This window comes from Micrasema longulum, unplaced genomic scaffold, assembly GCF_059751315.1.
Source record: "Micrasema longulum isolate JH-2025_06_02 unplaced genomic scaffold, ASM5975131v1 h1tg003047l, whole genome shotgun sequence".
Lineage (NCBI taxonomy): Eukaryota > Metazoa > Arthropoda > Insecta > Trichoptera > Brachycentridae > Micrasema > Micrasema longulum.
The window spans coordinates 1-19,830 of NW_028280153.1; the positions used below are offsets into that span (position 1 = coordinate 1).

Genomic DNA, 19,830 nt, shown 5'->3' on the forward strand with positions numbered 1-19,830 from the left:
TTGTTTGTAGATGCTATGTAAGTATGTTCACCGGACTATTAGGAAGCGGACGTGAAAAGCAATGATTATAAAATACTTTTATTTTATTATTCGAACAATAAAATTAAAACCTTCGTGGTACTTTGCAGGCAGATATGGAGCATCAAGAAACATGTTATTATATGAGATAATTATATGAAATCGGATCAATATTTACCAACATGAAAAACTGAGTAAATGTGTTTTTAAATGAAAGCGATCAGAACGTATCGATTTTATTTAAGCACGCCTCATCAAAGGTATCTTTATAAAATATTCAGGAATAAAATTCATTTAACTTTTTGACCTTTCATTCCAAAAATTGCCCCTTAAATTTAAACGATAGCGAAAGTTTACGGGACCACGTTCAAGTATTGAGGGTAAAAATATATATGTTATTATTTTAAAATTAGGAAAATAAGTAATTTTACTTTACAAAACGGTTTATTGTGATGAAATACGAATAAAAAGTAATACATTATTGGTGATTTTTTTCTTTAATTCTACGCAATTTTCATAACAATAAAAAATAATAATTTGTACTTTCTTTGATCAAGATACGCTTCTTTTGGTTTACTGCAATATCTATCCCTAGGGTTAGCGGCACCAAAATGTTTAAGTTAATTCCCGTTATGTTTTTCACAAAATAGCTTGCATGAAAAAATCATAAAAAAGCAACAAAAGAAAAAAAATAGTCTTAGTTGTGCCATTTAGAGAAACATTTAATTGATTTATAAAATTAAGTCACGGTTTGTAGAGTTATATCTAAAACGTTAAACGAAAACTATAGTAAATTGGCTCTCGGGTTCGATTTCTGGCATATGAACATGGAATAGAACAATTTTGAATTAGAATTTTTGAACACCAGTACAATTATTGACAATATAACATTTTTAATCCTCATTCAATGTCAATTTCGATTTTCTGCTTCTTTTTAATGGTGTAGTTGGCTTTATACGAAAGAGTTGTACCTATCTTCATAATCTTCATTTGTAAAGCACATTAAAAAAAAATTGTAACATAAATTCTTCATCCACTCATGTCTTCAATTGTATTCATAATTTATACCGGAGTATTTTATAGTCCCTGGACTGGATCATCTAGCCTTTAAGTGTATAGTGAATAATAATCGGAGTAGCAATACGCTATGCGCCATCAGTCTTAACTAACGGAATTATGATAGTATTGATATTGACAAATGATTCTCTTTAGACTTGCAATTTCACAAGCCACTTCATAAAAGTACTTTTTTTTATTATACTTTTTATTTGTTTGTATTGTCATTAAAGTTTTATGGATTTTCGTTTAAAAGAAGGTCTTGACCCTGTATATTTCACGCTTGTAATATAAAAGGAAATAAACGTTGTACTTAGGTTATACACACTTGTGCATTTAGTCAAATAACAGTTAAAATACTCCGTACACATTTAAAATGCCCCACACTGGTGCCGTTTGGCTTTTTGGTAAACATGAAAACTAAAATTCATTTCTTGTAGAAACAATGAAATATTGCATTGTAGAACCATATTTCAAACCAACATTTCACGTTCACCCTGCCAGGAATAGAATCCAGAACCTCAAACATCGAGTCGAAAACTGTTTCAGGGTTCTGGTAATAATATAAGCTCTTTGTTGGCCACCTCGTGGTCAAATTATATATATATAAATAAAGGTGTTTTTACACTAGAATATTCCATAGTCTCTCAACTGGCACTCAAAGCGGAAGACTGATCATCTGAACGGCGATAGGGTGATCAGTTTTAAGCTTCGGGTGACAGTCCAAGGTCCCGGTTACAATGCGAAGTTAACAGAAATCATCAATTGTCTATAATGTAAAATTGAATTTTATGTACGAAAATAAGTACCTACGCATATTTGTTTGTAACCTGTAACTGAATATGTTTCGAAAAAAAAGTCATATATATGCATTTTTGTACAGAAAATAAGATTTTACTTTATAGACAATTGAAGTTAACATTTGTATGAAATTTTATCTAAAAGTCAAATTATTTTTTCTGTATTAATAATATAACTCAATAATTCGGATACATTTTTTATTTCTAAACATGTTCAATTACAGGTTACCGACTAGGTTACCGACTAAGTTTCCATACAAATGTTCAACGTTTCGTACATAAATACCAATTTTATTTTATGCAGTCTCGATGTTTATCGTTAAAGATAGCGTTTGTAATCGGGGCCTTGGAACAATGGCTTGGTGACTCATGTAACTAACTTTATATTTTTCATGTATTTTGGGTACCTTTATTGTGTAACAATATTTTTGATTGAAATAAATGAAATATTGCCGTTACTTTTATAGTCAACATTTCACGTGCAACCTGCTAGGAATCGAACCTTAAACATGGTAAGCAAACCTCCCAATCACTACATCACGAAACGAACGTATCTCTACTCGATTTCTGTTTAAGGGTTTTGGTATGGTTTTGGTTTTCAGTTTAAAACACTAGTCTAGGGTTCTGGTTCTATTTCACTCACAAAACTGTATTCTTTATTCGTCCGGAATCAGAGAAGGCCATTTTTCTCTGTTATTTGCTCTTTTCAATTATTGCTTGGACAACGATTTTCATTTTATTTTTGCTTTCAAAAATAAAATATTAGTGTTTTTATGATTTTCCTGAATATTTCAATTTTGGTCCCATTTTTTTTGTCGTAAATAACCGTGTTCAAAAATAAGAAACACGTTGTGGTGAGCGGGGCTCGAACCCCGGGCCTCCCGATCACGACACTAGCCACTGAACCGCAATCCGTCTCGTTGAAAAATGGTTTAGCTTAAAATCGATTTTAGTTTATCTAAATAGCCTAGCGGGACTAGTGTGCGCAGTGCGCCCGCATGTTATCACGTGGAGTAATTGTACGATATACATATGATGTATTTATATATAATATAATATAATATATGCGTGTTGAGCTTCCGCTGATAGCACAGGCGATTAAAAAACAGAAGGTAATAGTTAATACGAATGTAAATGCGTACCTAGTACCTATTCTCACACGTTCTTTGTGGTTGTTGTTGAATTCTGTATAACGTAAACATTTGTTTTAAAAATATCCTGAGCATATCCAAAGACCTTTAATTAGACACGTTATAGGCATGAAGAAAATGGCGTTTTAATTCATGGCGATTGCCTTCCGCGACTTCATTCTCGGACTTTCATTATGGTGCAAAATTTGACGTAGTGCGTAGGGCTTCCAATTTCGACAAAAAAATAAGTTTCGAGACGTGGTCTCCGAGCCTCGTCTCAGTTTTCGAGACTTTTCGATACTAACGATAATTCGTACAAAAAATAGTGAATGTAGTAAATAAATAGCATCATAACATTCTATTGATATTTAAAAAAAATATATATTATTAAACATACCAACCAACTATCCCTATATCACCAAACAAACATGGACCACAACAATCTAACTAAAATAATATAACAGAAAAACCTTCTTAAATCAACAACTAGTCGGCTATTAGCCAGCAGCCATCATGTTCTAGACAGAGCTGAAGGAAAACATGTGCAGCTTTAACGCACATTCGGGTAGTGCCGCACTAATCCAGCCTCAGTCTGTTAAAAAAATGTATTAAAAAAGCAAATACGTAAATTTCAAAACAATTACAAAGACTCTTACTTATCGGAGGTACGTACCGTTTTGAAATAATTTTATCGTGCGTTATGTAGATGTTTACCCTGAATATGGTTCCTGCAATGGTAGCCGAAACGTCGGAACGAATCCAACTTACACGGGTTTACCTAAAAAAGAAGATACACATTGGCAGCAACGCGTTTTCTATCCCTCGTCCTCAAAATTTCGATCTTAGCATCTCGAAAATCTCCATATTAAATGTGTCAAAATTTCGAGTCTCCAGTAGGGCTTCCAGTCTCGACACAAATTTGAGACTTGAGACTGAAACAAGACTCCGCTACCGAGTCACGAAATTTCGAGACTTTTGGAGACTTCGAAACCATTCGATACTAACGGTAATTCGTATAAAAAATGTTTAATATATCACATTACAGCATATTTTTTTAATATATTTTTTAATCAAAATGAACACAAAATATACCAAACTACTATTCCTTTATCACCGAACGCATATTGATCACAGCAAATTAACTAAAATAATATAACAGAAAAATTTTCTTAAATCAAAAACTAGTTGAGGGTGAAGTCAGCGAGTAAAATAAAATATGTGCAGCTTTAGAATTCATTTAAGCAGTGCCGCGCTAATCCAGTTCAGCCTAATCAGTCTCTGCCGTGATTTTCCAGCCTTAGCCTAATCAGCTTCTGCCGTGCTTTTACAAAATTATCGATAGCTGTTTTTTTTATTTATTTTTGTACAGAAAATCTGAGTTAGCCGAATGGACGACGTGAACTGAAAGCACTTTTAATGCATCACCGGAAGTATTCTTTTCATTTTCTATATCATAATGTTGCTAAGCTATTATTTTCAATTTGTGAGTAAATTAAATTCCGACATTTTTACCGAAGATGATCAATGCACTTTAAGGGTGAAATTAAGCCAACAATCCGTACAAAAACTAAAATCCTGAATTTAATGGATGATGAGTTTACACTTATGTATCCACCTATTGTTTAGTTATGCTTGATGTACATTCAACAATGGAGCAAGCAAAACTGATACACTTGCGTTTTAACTCAATAATTGTTTTTTTTACTGCAGTTTAGACATGGCGAATGTGTTTTTTTTAATTTGGGTTCTTAGTTTTGCCAGCACCGAGATTGAAAAATTCATCGCTCACGTTCATTATTTTACTATATTGCCGTCGTTACTCGTATATTTTACGATGTCGCAAATCTTTGACAGTCACCTTATAGTACATTATGCGTAACTAGTGGATTTCTATCACGCAATTTTGAGACTAGCATCTCGATATTGAAAATGGCTCGAGATTCGAAATTTCGAGAATCTCGAATTTCGAACGAAAGCCCTAGTTTGGAATTTCGAATGGAAGTCTTCGTCGTAAATGATGAAAAAATGCTTTAATTACATTGTCACTGTGAAAATCAGGACTATAGTTATACCGTTTAATTTGTAAATGCAATCTGAATGATAAAATTAGAACATAAATAATCAGTAACTGTAAAAGGTTATTATAGTATTTAATAAAACTCGATAGCGATAGTCTTGTAACACGGTTTAATACAATTCAAAGTGATAAAAAAACACAGTAGACTCATTACAACGATCTTCCAGTTGCGGCGTCTGTCGGGACACACGGGACAAGATGGCGGCTCGCAGGGCCCCAATGCTGCCCGTCCAGCGGCAGCGGTCGGGTATATTAGAATTTCCATTTAGTCGGGGTTTCTACTATAGTTATCTAATATTTTAAGTGCATTTATCGACTTTTTGACTACTGGTTGCACAGAAATGCTTTTGTGCTGGGAAAGTGACTAATACCCGTATGCAGAGACAAAACTCAAGGTGAGGAAAGTACATTCTATTGTCTTCACCTTCGGGTTATTCTCCGCATTTGAGATTAGAATGTACTTTCCTTACCTTAAGTTTTGTCTCTGCATACGGGTATTAAACTGTTATATTTATTTATTAATTTAAAGTTATAAAATTTCTAGCATGAGAAAATAAAAACAAACGAAATAAAAAGAACAGCAGAAAATAACAATATGGTAATAGGTACTAATGGAAATTCTGATTCTTTCTGAATTTTTATTTATATATGAACTAAGGAAATATGCATATTACATTTTTACATGAACGACTAACACTTTTTTCAAATTGTTTAGAGTAACGCAATATTTGATACATTTTACATGTAGCTAGTATAAGAAAAACGTGCCTTTTTAACATACGTTAGTGAGTGTATCTGACTCTTTGCCCAAAAATTAATTCTAATTATATTTGATAGATTCCTGTTTTACAAAAAGGGAAGGATTCATATTAAGTTAAAGGTGGTTTTACCATAATTCAATATTGCCGTCGAAACGTCGCGATTTTAAACTCTTAATGCGTTACTAAAAAAATAATCATGCATGGGGTTGATACATAATTTTAGTAGTCTAGTTATCATATAAGTTCTTTTTACTTTCTCTACAGTACATTACCTCTATGTTTCCTAGTAATATTATCTTCTGAAAAATGTTTTATCATTCTGTTGCAATAAATTTGTTTCTAACTATGTTTACTATTAGCCATATTTTCAACATTTCGCATCTTAAAATGAATATTTTATTTACTTAAAAAAATTGTTTGGATCATAAACATCAAATTTATCAAGAATAAATTTTAAATTTGGACAACCATTATTAATTTCTTTTGGCTAGGTTTATTATATATATAGGTAGATTTGTTTCATTTCCTTGGGTAACTCTTTGTAGAATTTAAACTATTGTACCAGTTATGAGTAAGTTTTTCTCCTTAACTATAAAACCTTTTGTTTATTTATTATTTTGTGTGCATGGCATTGTATTTAAAATTATATTTTATTTTATTTGTTGATTTACTGTGAGTTACTCTAGAATTAGAACTTGGACTTTTTCAATTGAAAACATACCTTTTCAAACATTAGACTTACCTTAATAAACCCAATGACAAGTAAAACCCAGCATCAATTTTCATTTTTTAGTTTCATTTCGTAGTCTCTAGAACAAAACCGTGTAAAAAAAGTTGGTATCGGATGTAACTATTGCAGTTCTGCTAGCGTTTTATTGAAAGATCAACAAACGTCTATGACTCATTTAAGCGCGTTTTCCTTTTTTGTACACGTTATGAAAATGCGGTGGAAAATATGTAGGTTGTTTCTAAGGCAGACAAAACCTACCCTTGTATCAGTTGCTAGGCAATATACTAAATACTGGTTATTTGGTTCTTGTTCAAGTCGAAAGCTCGCACTATATTCCTAAAGTATCACGATACTTATTTTCTACTTTTTTCTGAAATTCAATTTGCTGTAATGTTCAAATACGAGAGCGTTCGCGATATTTTTGCCACAAGAGAAGAGACTGAAGAAAGCAAAGTAAAATACTTAAAATCCCGTGAACAGTCCGCTAAAGAAACATCCAATGATACTGTAAATAGTAGTGTTCAAACTACATTGAGTAAGTGATTAAACTAAATTTATTTTAATTAAAATTCACGCGTAATTGTCCGTATCCAGGCAATGATTCAGTGGCATAAAAATATATATATATGTCAAAAGATTATCAAACCAACTCAATTTTATTTTTAAACATTACTCAATGTTTATCATATTTTGAAATTATACAGCCCATGACGTCACAAATTCAAGTCGGTGAGTTTTCCCGACATTTAAAAGGACAACCCCGTACCTGTCAAAACACACTAAACGTTGAAAAACATGACTACCCAGAAACCGGAAATCTTTCACAACACATAATAACGCTATAATTGATTGGTTATTGTTCACCCGAATCTATGACGTTTCAAAGTAGTTCATTTTTATTATTTTTTTCATACGTTTTCTAGAAATTTTGGCGTACAATAAACGCGTGAGAAATCTTTTTTTAAATGCAACTTTCCTTGGATTTTTTCTCATTAAGGAATACAGTTTTTTGTGTGAAATAAAACAAAAACCTGAACGAGTGGTTTAAGATTCGATAGGCAAAAACAAAACAAAAAAAAATTGGAAAACAAAATCGAGTAACCAACTACTGGTTGGTACGTTTGCCTATCTAGTCGGAAGACCCGAGTTAATGGCAATATTATACGTGGTTTTCGCTGGAATATTCAATAGTTACTCCTTGAACTCGATTGGCGCTCGAAGAGTACGACGAATTATTATTTCATACTTTGCTATTGCAGTGCCAATAGAGTGACAAATGTACCACAATGATGATATTACATATAAATAAACAGACAGGTTAATAAATGTAGGTACATTTTTAGGAACGTGAAAATGAAAGTCTCGGCATTTACGGGATTTATGAACTGTCATTGGCGGGTTTATGTGGTCACTTTACACCGAGTAAATTACTTACTGTGTTTTAAACTTCCACACAGAATTTTACAATTCTTGAATAAATTTAAAAAAAATATATGGTAATCTAGTAGTAAATCTAGTAGAAAAGAAGTAGAAAAATATTTTTTATAAACCTTTAAAATTAAGCTTTTTTAATTTAAAAGACCCTTAAAAGTAATTTGCACCTGAAGAAATGTATTCAAAGGCCAATAAGAAAGTTCAGCGCTAGGGGAAATCGCATAAAAATCATGTTTTCTTACACGCGGTAAACAATAGATCATTTAATAGTACGGCGATGTCTTTTAAAAATGTATAAAAAATTGATAAAAATGATTTGAATACAAATTTGCTGCTTTGGGCTACAGCACAAGTTCTTCCGAATCAACCAATGATCTCGTATTTTAAAGTGTTTTGGTTTCCGGGAAGCCAACTCACCAATCAGCTGAACCCACCGACGAGAACTTGTGACGTCACGGGTGATTATAATACGAAAAATTATTGTACTTAGATAAACATTGATTTAATAGTAAATTAAGAGGTTTTAATTGAGTTTTGTGTACTATTTTTTCTCATGTTTTAGGTATGATAAAAACACTAAAAAAGTATCGACATCCTATTTATTTCTTATTTTAATGTTACTACTTGTATTTTCGTATTATATTGGTATTTTTATCGACTTTTTATTAAAACTATTGTGTGATCCAGCATTTTTGCTGACTGGGAATATTTTTTACAAATAAAATATGTAAAAAGTATTATTGTATATAAAAAAATTAATTTACTTACTAAAAGGACTCTTATTATAACCACTTATAACTTTGTAAAGAGGAACATATAAATAACTAAAATTTCTTATTTAGGAAACTATATCCGAATAATGTGAATCCTAGAAATTGTTATGCTTAGTCGTAAATACTAACTAAAAAATATACATTTTTATTTTTTTCAGTTAATATAAAAGAAAACGAAAATCAAGCTAAGCCACAACATCCATTTTATCGAACATCCAGCAATGAATATGGTTGCTACCCTCCAGGTATGTCTGTACATGTACAATTATGAATCATACATATTTCAAATTAATTAAAATTTATTTTGTAATGTTCATCGAAAAATAATATTTCTTCACTGGGATGATCCGTCCTTGAGGAGCATTTGAAAAAGTAATCTAAAATGTGTATTTTGAGAGAGATTAAATAAAATATTTCAACTAATAATAATTTAGTGTAAAGTCTGTATTATGCTCAGAATAATTATTCAATAAAGCTAAAGAGTTATATTGCATAGAACAAAAGTGTTCAATTTTTTTAGTTTAGTGTTTGTTTGGTTTTAGTAATGTTTGTTTGACCAAATTTATGGTTAATAATCATGGAATGGTTTTTCTGCGTATGGGCGACTATATTAGCCACCGGCGTGTCATTACTCTAAGGTTTTATACATACCAGAAAATCAGTCAAATTTTGAGTATAAAATATTATATTAATTGATTGAAGTCCCAATGTCGACGCTGGAAAGGAAAAAGTTATCAAGCGACATTTGGCAATTTTATGAAAGAGCGGTTCGAACTGTCAGTAGGGTCGTAGTGAATTGTTTGATTTTTTTTTTTTTTTTTTTGCACCCCAACAGGGCCAGGAGGCCCAATTACAGTGGTGAATTACATTACAAAACAACCAGGCTTGAGAAAAATCACATTTTTTAATTTTTGTGTTCTCACCGGGAATCGAACCCGGAACCTTCCGTTCGTGAGTCAAGCGTCTTGACCACTACACCACGGAGGCCGCCATGATGTGTTTTGCTGGAGGATATTATTCTATAAAATGCTGCGAATGCCTAGTTTCATTTCACCAGCAACACTACTGACTGGTCCAACTCGTTAGCGTCCACGTCGCGAACCCTGGGCAATGGGATCACACGCATAACGGTGTGATCACAGCAGATAACGAGAGGATAAATGGCGAGTTTTTGGCGCCTCAAAACCTAAACCAACCAGCTAAGGGAAGGTAACTCCGACAGAAAATCTACCAGAGTAGGCAATGGGAAACCATTCTGGTCATCTTTTTCAAGGAATCACTACGGCGAGTACATCAATAAGTAGTTGTCCTGGCTGCGAAATGTAAAATTAGCGCAGGACAATCTGTCCTGTATCTATCTACATATGCTTTCGCTGTAGTGATCGTCAACGTCGGGAGGACCCGGCAAGGCACTAGAAGAAGAAGAATAAAATTATGTAGGAATCACGCTAAAATAATGTAAGTGTGATATTTTCTTACCAATTAAAAATACAAACTAAAACCTTTTTAATTAACTTTTTCCTTTCCAACGTCGATGTGTTATTCCGCGTGCATTCAAATATGTAAATATTATGTAAAAAGGCACCGCGACATTTTTAGATGGCAGATTTTGGCAGAGATGAGAATTTATTCAATTTCTCACAGAACACATATTTATTTTCTGACTCAGAATCTTGTTTTACCTATACTATAATAATTACAATACAAAATTACCGAGGCATTTACTTATTTAACTATTGACCAGGGGTGCTATTCTGAACCGCTCTCGCGACACGTGAAAACAGTTTTTCCCATGTGTTTTGTATGTAAACACACCAGATAATACGGCCGCGAAAGCGTTTGGAATACCACCCCTGTACGTCATTTCGATAATTTAGTGTTACAAAAAAGCAAAGAATGCTTAATATTGAGTAGGTGCACAAAGTGTTCAGTGATCACTTAAAGCGGCCAAGAAATGATCCTTAGCCCCTCCATTCTCAAGGAGGTTCTCCATATTCAACGAACATCAAATTTGATTAGAATCGAAAATTGATTCGATCTGTTTATTTTGCTATAACATACTTAGAATTCAATAATTTAGTGAATAAGTAAGTTTATAGGTCAATTAAATATTAATGTTTATTTTCAGGAGATTACAGCATCCCAAGTGTGTACTATCCGATTAAGCAAAAGTTTAGTACTCACTTGGCGGCAGCAGGAATGTACAGAAATTATTCTCTTAACACGGCTAAATATCCTTCCCCGTTTATTTAAATACTTACCTTTAATAACCCTTAGTTAAGCCTGTAGTATTAACTGTCTAGTTTTTACAAAAAATAAATGTTTTTTACCGAACTGCAGACTATGATAAATTATTTTGTAGAGATATTTGATTTACCTTCTAAGCAGTTTCTTCAACAAGAAAACTAACGTATTTAACGAAATATTATTGAGTACTAAAAAAAACGGATATTATGTATCGCGTAGCAGGACTGAAGTGGCAATGGGCAGGACATGTAGCGAGGCAAGACCCCACAAGATGGACCCCTGAAATTTTAAGATCAAGACATTGGAAGAATAAGTGAGGCGTTGGAAGACCTCAAAAAAGATGGTCCGACGACATAGCTGCTGAAGGAGGGGTAAAAATTTGCTGCAAGTAGCAACCGACCGAGGAAATACGAAGAATATGGAAGAGGCCTATATCCAGCAGTGGAGGACAGAAGGCTGAAGAAGAAGAAGAAGAAGATGAAAAAAAACAGTTCCGGAATTTTTAAACTTCATTCACACCGTTGATTTTTGAGTAAAATTTTTCTTTTTTTTGATTTGGTTCTTTGAAAATCATGCATTCAAAAACATAAGATAATGCAAATCGAGGAATTTAACAATTAAATTTTTAAACACATCACATTTAAATTCAACTGAATGATAGCTTAAATTTGTTTTTTCCATAAGATACAAATATTGATTGCGTAGGTAAATAAAAAAGATCGTTTTGTAATATTGCATTTAATTAATGTTGTATATAATTTTTATAGAATATAATATTATGTAACATCCACTTACTGACGTAATTGTAATTCAAGAGCAGAAAAAGTATTATTTACTAAATACTGGGTTTTTAAAAAGCAATTTTGACAAATAAAAGGTTCATTTAAATAAAATGAATAACAAACTACCTGCTAGTTTTCTACTATACTAATTATTGCCTTTGATAAACTGTTGTATAATATTGTTTTTGATCAATTAAAAACAAAATGATAATATTTTTTGTGTTAATAAAAATGACTTTTTTCTGCCCTTTTCGCGAATACTAACAAATGCGTACACATTTTATATAGCAACAACAACAACGGATTATTTTATTGTTTAATCTCATGATGACCTTACTCTAACTATGATTAATGAGTATTATTTATGAGCTGAAATTTACCAAAACTTTAATGACGATTTCAGCTCCAACAACTTGTTATAGTAAGCATAAAGCGATAAATGCACATACAATAACCCATACTGCTTGGTAACAATTTGCATAGTATTCATAGTTTATTAATAATTAATAAGAATACTTAAAAACAGTATGAAGCACAAACAAAACACAAAATACGTAATTTTATTATTATTAATTTATCATTCGATTACCCAACATGCATTTCACTTGTATAATTCATCAAATAACTTCACATTGCAACGATTTTCTGTTGTCGTGTAATAATTATAATTTCCTACTTCAATCAAATCGAACTTTAAGATTTAATGGTGTTTTATGCATTTGTTTCTTTTGAATAATACATATACACGACAAAAAATTTTAACAATGTTCATTTAGCATTTTTGCATTTTGCACAGCGTTAGATTTAATTTGTTCATCAATTCTTAACTGAAATCTCACAAACTTGATCTATTTTTTCGTCATAAAAGCAACATTTAGATTGGATGATTAGATAATAAAATAAATGATCAAGGATAATTGAATCGATATCCAATTTAAAGAATAATGCTAAAGAAAAATTGATAATTTAATAATAAATTGCCTTTTTTTCAATACAATTTCAATTGAATCTAGCGATTACAATTACTCACCAAATCCACGTGAACAGGAGAAGTATAAATCGTATGAATATGCTAACAATAAAATACTAAAGATATGTATGATCACAATTTGATAAGCATTATGATATAAAACGAAGAGTTATAAATTTTTATTGTATTTCAGTATTGTCGATGAATGTTTGCTGATGTTATATATAATATAAGATGCATAAATACAATTATAATTTTAAAAAAACATCGTTGTATTTTGTAAACCTGATATTTTCTTTTGAAATGCGCCCCTACTAATGGTAGTTTATATTTATTTATTTTTCGAGCGACATAATGTTATAATTCATACAAATTTTGTCACTATAAGGAATGACAAGGCTTAAGTAATCGAAAATGTATTACTTGGTAAAATAAAACCTACGGCGTAACAGTGCGAAACTATTTTTTTAATTGTAAAATTATCATAATATATGTATGAGTATGTATTATCGAATTAAAATCACTGACTAATTGTGTTTGATTCCTTAAAAATTGAAATAAATGTTTATGTATATGAAAGAATTCGCGTGTTACCACTGCTAGGGCTGCTATGCTAATCTTCTTATTTTAAAAAAAGTTATTTATTTTTCTAATGTGAATATACTTTGTATAATATATGGTCACACTAATGATTCAACGTCAAATGATATACAAAACTTATTAAAAAACGCAAAAAAACTCACTCGGTTTGGCCAATTAAACTTTATTAAGTGTTTTGGGTAATGCTAAAGATTGCAATAATGTTCTAAATGAAAATTATCATTTTTGGTTTCATGTGTTCGTATTTGACGTTTAATCATCAGTTTAGCCATTTATGAAGCAAAGTGTAGTCGTATGCAAAAAAAATAAGAATCAACAAATTTTTCACTCTCTCGAGGGTTGAGAAGATTCTGAATACTACCCCTGATGGGCGCATGATATTTAGAATGTTTAAGCCCTCAAGCTTACTTTTTAATCTTGATTATTTTTGACGAAGTTGTTTATTTAGCTGTCCAGGAAAAACGTTTGAAAAAAATTGAAATGAATATTCACAAAAACATTCCAGATATTATATAAAGCTAGAAAGCTAATCACTCTCACAATACTCAATATTAAAAAATTATGTTAACATTTTATCCATATCATCTCCCGTTAGGTACCTACATATGTATAAAATCAATATTTATTCATTTTTATTAACAAATGGTAACAAAAGTTTAAATTTTTATTTTTATGAAGGTACAGGTGCCATTTTAAAACTTATTTTAGGGCTTAATGAATTTCAATAACTCATTCATTCGTTGTAAGAAATCTATTTGATATCGCTCAATGTTCGCTAATCTTCAAACACAAACAATCTACAGATGGTAAATATTGAATTATTTTAGATTTATTCTATATGACGCTAAATTGTTTAATTATTTATAATTATTATTAATGCACATTCCTTAGAATTCAACATATAATTAACAGACAGTAAATTATAATAGCGTACAAGGTATTGAAAGACCTATAAATTGATTAGTTGGTAAAATAATTTTAAATATTATACTCGTAAATAAACTTCGGATTATTTTATAAAAAAATTGTTATAATTAACTTCTTAAAATGTCAATAATAATGTTTATTTTTAAGACGTCCAAAAATGTAATTATTTTAAAATATCTTATAACACCTTAGAAACGGATTTTAACCACGGCGTTTTGCAACCAACACAATTTTTATATCGGAGGAATGATTTAAGTCTACGAATGAGTAGTATAATTAAATTTCATCACTCAAAGTTTGTAAACAACTTTCATGCTTACATTTTTATCCCGATAAACACTGTTCCGGTAGGGTCTAACACCATAAAAATTCCAATAAGAATGTTAATTAATCTACATTACAAACTACGTTATAATATTTTATTTTCGTCCCGTATAAAGCGACGCAACGAAATAAATATACATTAATTTAAATAAATGCATGTTAGTAACAATGAAATATTTCGACTTAAAAAATACTAACAATGACAACAAGTTCAAAATGGTCTTCTTATTGTTGAAATTAACTGAGTAAAACTAAAATTTTAAATAAAACACAATAATTTAATCTGTAGTTTTGTGAAGCAAATCCTTATTCTATAACAATGATTACATTGAAAGTTATTTTTATAATAACCAAAATGTATTGTCTTTTCAATATATTGTTTTTTTTAATAACTACTACAAAAAGCATGCAAAATACAAGATAAGCTACTTGCAAATCATAAACACGGATAGCAATGACTGTCTTGGAAAATTGTTTTTGTAATAAGATGTTTCTAGTATATTTGATGTACATAATATGTCACACAAAACACAAACATTTCGCGGTTAAGATGTAGAAATTATTGGTTAAAATATTTAGACTGTTAACGTCTTAACCATTGATATTACTAAAGTGATTCGCGTGTAAACATACTGCATATTATACATAGTTTTATATGTAGAAAAAAAGTTTATTATTGATTACTTAAGTTAAATTACAATCAATCATATTAATAAAGGTACATTATAAGTTCAGAAAAAAATCTTGATTAACGTAAATCTTGAGAAAGTTGGAGAAGTAATTCGTTGCAATTCTACGCATAGCCGAATTCGATAAAAAAAGATATCGTAAGTGAGAGGGTTAAATGTAAAACCGCCACTGCACATGATCACTATTTATTAGAAGATCAACAAAACCAGTAGCAAAATGACTTTTCTTTCAATGTGCACATTCAACTTAAAATGAATAGTTTTTTCGCTACCTTTTATATCACCCATAAGTTGCACATTAAGCTTAGAAGAAGATATAGTCCTTTTGCTGCTGGTTTAGTTAGTCTTCCCAAAAACAGTGATCATGCACAGTTGCGGTTTTGCATTTAACTCCTTAAAGTAATGAGATAATTTATTTAATGCAAACATTCTTTTAAATACTATCAAATACTTTATTGATCACGAGAATGCGACTAATTGCATTGGAAATTCAAAACCAAAATTTAGTTAATTTCTAGAAAAACAATAAATAAAAAAGTGTAATGTTTTGAAATTGAGCACAAATATTGTCATCATATTTTTTTGAGTGCAGCACTTGTACGGGACATTGATAAAATTATTTTTAACAACACCAGCCACAAAATAAAAATTACGTTCCAAAATGATTTTTTCGCTCGAAAAAACTTTTTTACATATCGCCGAATATGCCCGCGAATGTTTTGCGAAGGTTTTTCATGGTATCTTCTGCATCTTCGGCTACAGACGCCGAGAGTGAGCCCTGACGAGAGAACCCAGAGCGTTGTGGAACATCAGGTGCGCGGGCGGCGGACGAAGTACTCACTGATGAGCTTTGGGAAGCTGGAAAATAAAAATGAACTTAGGCTTTCAACAGATAAAGAGTGAAAACTCACGGACCATAATGATAACTCATGACATTAGTCATGCGTCGGGAGGCATCGATCTGTTATGAGGATAGAGAAATTTCATGCATAGGTATTTGAACATAGTTTTTCTGTCACTCTCTCTCAGAATATCGGGGAGACATTATGCCCAATTGAAATCGACAAAATTGAGGTTTCGCTGTCGCGTTTTTCGCACCCCAAAACTCAACCGATTTTGTTTTTGAGAGTATCAGAATTAAATTTTCTGTGTTGGTTTTTCAAAAATATTGATCACTTTTGTATATGGTACGTAAAACTGGACGCTTTTGTAAGCTCCTAGCTCCCACAAAAAACCATTCATCGAAAAAGAAAAACTATGGAGATATGCTAATCGTAAATATATGTATTATGTAAAATAAACATTGCACTAGTGTCACAATCCAAGGAGAAAATGCGTTTATAATATATCATTATGTATAGTAGTTACTTAAGAACTTATTGACAATAATATATTCCCTTTTCCTCTTTTTTCCCTTTTCCCATTGATCAATAGTTTTGATTTAAGATAATTTATAAACAAATACGTTTATTTCTATTTTTATATATCTTTGGCTTTTTACTTTATTTTTTTTAATGAATATGTTCTGTAGCTTGAATTATAAAAATAAAACTTTTATTTTATTACAATATTTGAGTTTGTCCAAATGTTCGTAGACAAAAGACTGGATTTCACCCCCTCGGGAGTCATTAAGATTACCAAATTACAACAGGGATGGAGAATACCTTAAATAAGGGAATATGAAAGTCTAGGCATTTACAGGGCTTATGACCTGTCATTGGCTGGTTTTAGTGGCCACTTTACACACCGTGTAACATTCACCATTTTGCCTATGTTTAAGCATCCATATTTCTTCAATTCTTCCATTTGTTGATTTTAGTGAAGTTAAAGAGCTGAAACCTTAATTGTTGGGAAGAGATTCATCAGACTGAATTATTTCACATGCTAGGCAATGTTCAAACATAGGCAAAATGGTGAATGTTACACGGTGTGTAAAGTGGCCACTTAAACCAGCCAATGACAGGTCATAAGCCCTGTAAATGCCCAGACTTCCATATTCCCTTATTTAAGGTATTCTCCATCCCTGTTGTAATTTGATAATTTTATTTTATTGGTTGGTTGGAAGAAATTGCCATTTGGCAATAAGCCCGCCAATGTACGAATAACATTGTCTACAAAAAGTTAAATAAATAAATATGCAGAAAGTATTCTAATATATATAATTAATTTTATTTAAAAAAACAATATCCAATATTTACATGTATTGTCTATCACAAAAATTAAGGTTTGTAATGCAATCTTTTTGATTTTTCACAAAACAAATTGCTACGAAATGTTTTGTAATGCTTAGGATGATAATCTTAGTTAACAGAAAAAAAAATAGCTAATTAAAACGTTAAATAGGTACATTAACAGTTTTTAGAAGAAGCTCAAATTAAACTTGCAACAATCTTGTTGGCGGAAATTTGAAATACAAAGTGTGAATTATTCACTTTAGTTTATAAAATAATGAGGAAGTTCACTGGATGTTTTATATTTATTTGTTAAAAGTCTTTCAAACCAAGCCAAAAAAAAAAGATTTTTACCTATCGTTTTATCAGCGCCATGAAGTTTTGTGAATTTGAAATTACTCCGCCTGTGACGTCTCAAGTTCTCCATGATGAGCTATCCTGATTGGTGGGTTGGCTTTCTAGTAACCGTAAATGCATCGCAACACTCTGTCATTAGTTGATTTAGAAAAACTAGTGACGTTGTTCAAAGTAGTAGTAGTAGTAAAAAACTTCGCTGTACAATTAAATGCTCTTATTTTTACTGCGCGCAAAAAAACATTTTTTATACGCAATTTCCCGTTGCACCGAACTTCCTCATTGGTATTTATTTACAGCAATTTAATTTTCCGCCCAGCATACGTACGAGTACCTTGAGAATCTCTTCTTCCAATCGACGACAGTGCGGGGTTACCCGGCGGCGGGTGGTCTGGTTCCGCTGGGATGGGGGGCAGGGGCCTTTCCCCGGTGGCTGGCGCCCCGGCCATCGAGGCGGGGCCCGCGGGAGGGGGCCCGGGCGGGGGGCCCCCGGGGGGCGCGGCCCGCTCCTCGGTCGGGGAAGTCACCGAGCCCGCTCGAGAACCAGAGCGGGTTGGCACGTTGCCTCCTGGCCGGCACGTATTCTGAATTTAAAACGAGTGTAATTATAAATAAAGAGGTCACAAATATATCAATAATGATCGTGAATTTAGTTTTCTCTGAAGGGGAAGTCCGTTCATAATTACATACTTCTAGTTTTTATGTTTTTTTTTGTTTTTTTAACTTAAAAATATTTTTTGCTTTAAAGTACATTATAGCCACACCTATTTATTTTACATTTGTATAAACCAATAGCTACACCTATTTATTTTACATTTGTATAAACCACATTAACTTTAGAGTCATAATAAATCTAAATGGTTGCATTATTTACCTGCATTCTTTGAGCAACTAGATCAGCGATGTGACGTCGATCATCTTCTTGTGTCTCTCCCATAAGAGACAATGCGCTATCATTTACTTCTATGATATATTCTCGTCCGTCTTTCCCCACCACAACTTCAAGGGCGCATATCTCCAAACCCCCAAACATTTCGCTCACCTGGAAGTATAAAAATAAGACCTTAATTACAAATAAAAAATATTGTTAGAAATAAAAACACATGAATTTTGACAAAGTACTGAAATTTTAATTGCAAAATAATTATTTATTAGTAGGTACTATTGATTTATTTAAGTCCGCTGCCATATCGATGGTTTAAAGCATACTTATTGTATGTCCACTTTGAAGTAAATTTAAGTTATATTATAGTTTAAAATGTTCAACTTTTTAATATATTTTATACTGCACAAACACATAAATTTTAAATACATTGTAAAATATTGCAATTTCAAAACTGAAACATAAGTTCGGCTTGGTGTCGACCGAAACTAGAACACAAGCTGAAATTCGGTATCGGTTTCGGCCGAAAATCTTGTTTCAGTCAGTCACTAAAATATAAATTTTCTGCGTCGGTAGGTCGGTACTTCTACGTTTTTCAAAAATATTTATCATATTTGTATACTGTACGTCCGAAGATAAAACTGGGCGCTTTAGAGGGCATTTATATAGTCTAAGGACTAGAGCAATGATTTTTTACACAATGGCGTGTTCCCATTCTTTTGATTTTTCGATAAATTGTTTCCTATGGCTTACCATAGGAAACAATTTATCGAAAAATCAAAAGAATGGGAACACGCCATTGTGTAAAAAATCATTGCTCTAGTGCTATAATCCTTGGAAAAAATATGAAAATACGTTCGTATTAAGAAAAGTGAGACCGCGTATCCTCTTGACAATTATTTTTTTTGGGTACTACTTAATTACTACCCACTTTTATTTTGTTACAGATTCAACTACAGGTGACCAACAAAGATACTTTAATTTTTAATACAAATTTACACATTTTCGTATATAAATATAAAGCCCAATTTTCTGGATTTGGGGGGGCCTAGAGGTGAGGCACATTCTACGTATTATTGCGTAATATTGTGCTTACTGAAGCTC

General features: G+C 31.7%; 1 protein-coding gene across 1 annotated transcript; it reads right to left on the bottom strand.

Annotated features, from left to right (window-relative positions):
* Nucleotides 1-11,748: 11,748 nt before the first annotated feature.
* Nucleotides 11,749-18,862, bottom strand: LOC148271173 (synapsin-like). Its single transcript, XM_088241745.1, has 3 exons — nt 18,718-18,862; nt 18,178-18,427; nt 11,749-16,176 (listed from the first exon to the last, which is right to left on the bottom strand). The coding sequence occupies exons 1-3, from the start codon at nt 18,778-18,780 to the stop codon at nt 16,007-16,009; spliced, it is 483 nt and encodes a 160-aa protein (XP_088097871.1). The 5' UTR covers nt 18,781-18,862; the 3' UTR covers nt 11,749-16,006.
* Nucleotides 18,863-19,830: the final 968 nt, after the last annotated feature.

Bases quoted from the DNA above. Each gene is read 5' to 3' on its own strand.
- LOC148271173 (XM_088241745.1), bottom strand. From the start codon at position 18,780: ATGGGAGAGACACAAGAAGATGATCGACGTCACATCGCTGATCTAGTT. The intron at 18,428-18,717 runs GTAAATAATGCA...TTTTAAATTCAG, and splicing joins TAGTTGCTCAAAGAATGCAG to AATACGTGCCGGCCAGGAGG. The intron at 16,177-18,177 runs GTACTCGTACGT...TTTATTTTCCAG, and splicing joins TGGAAGAAGAGATTCTCAAG to CTTCCCAAAGCTCATCAGTG.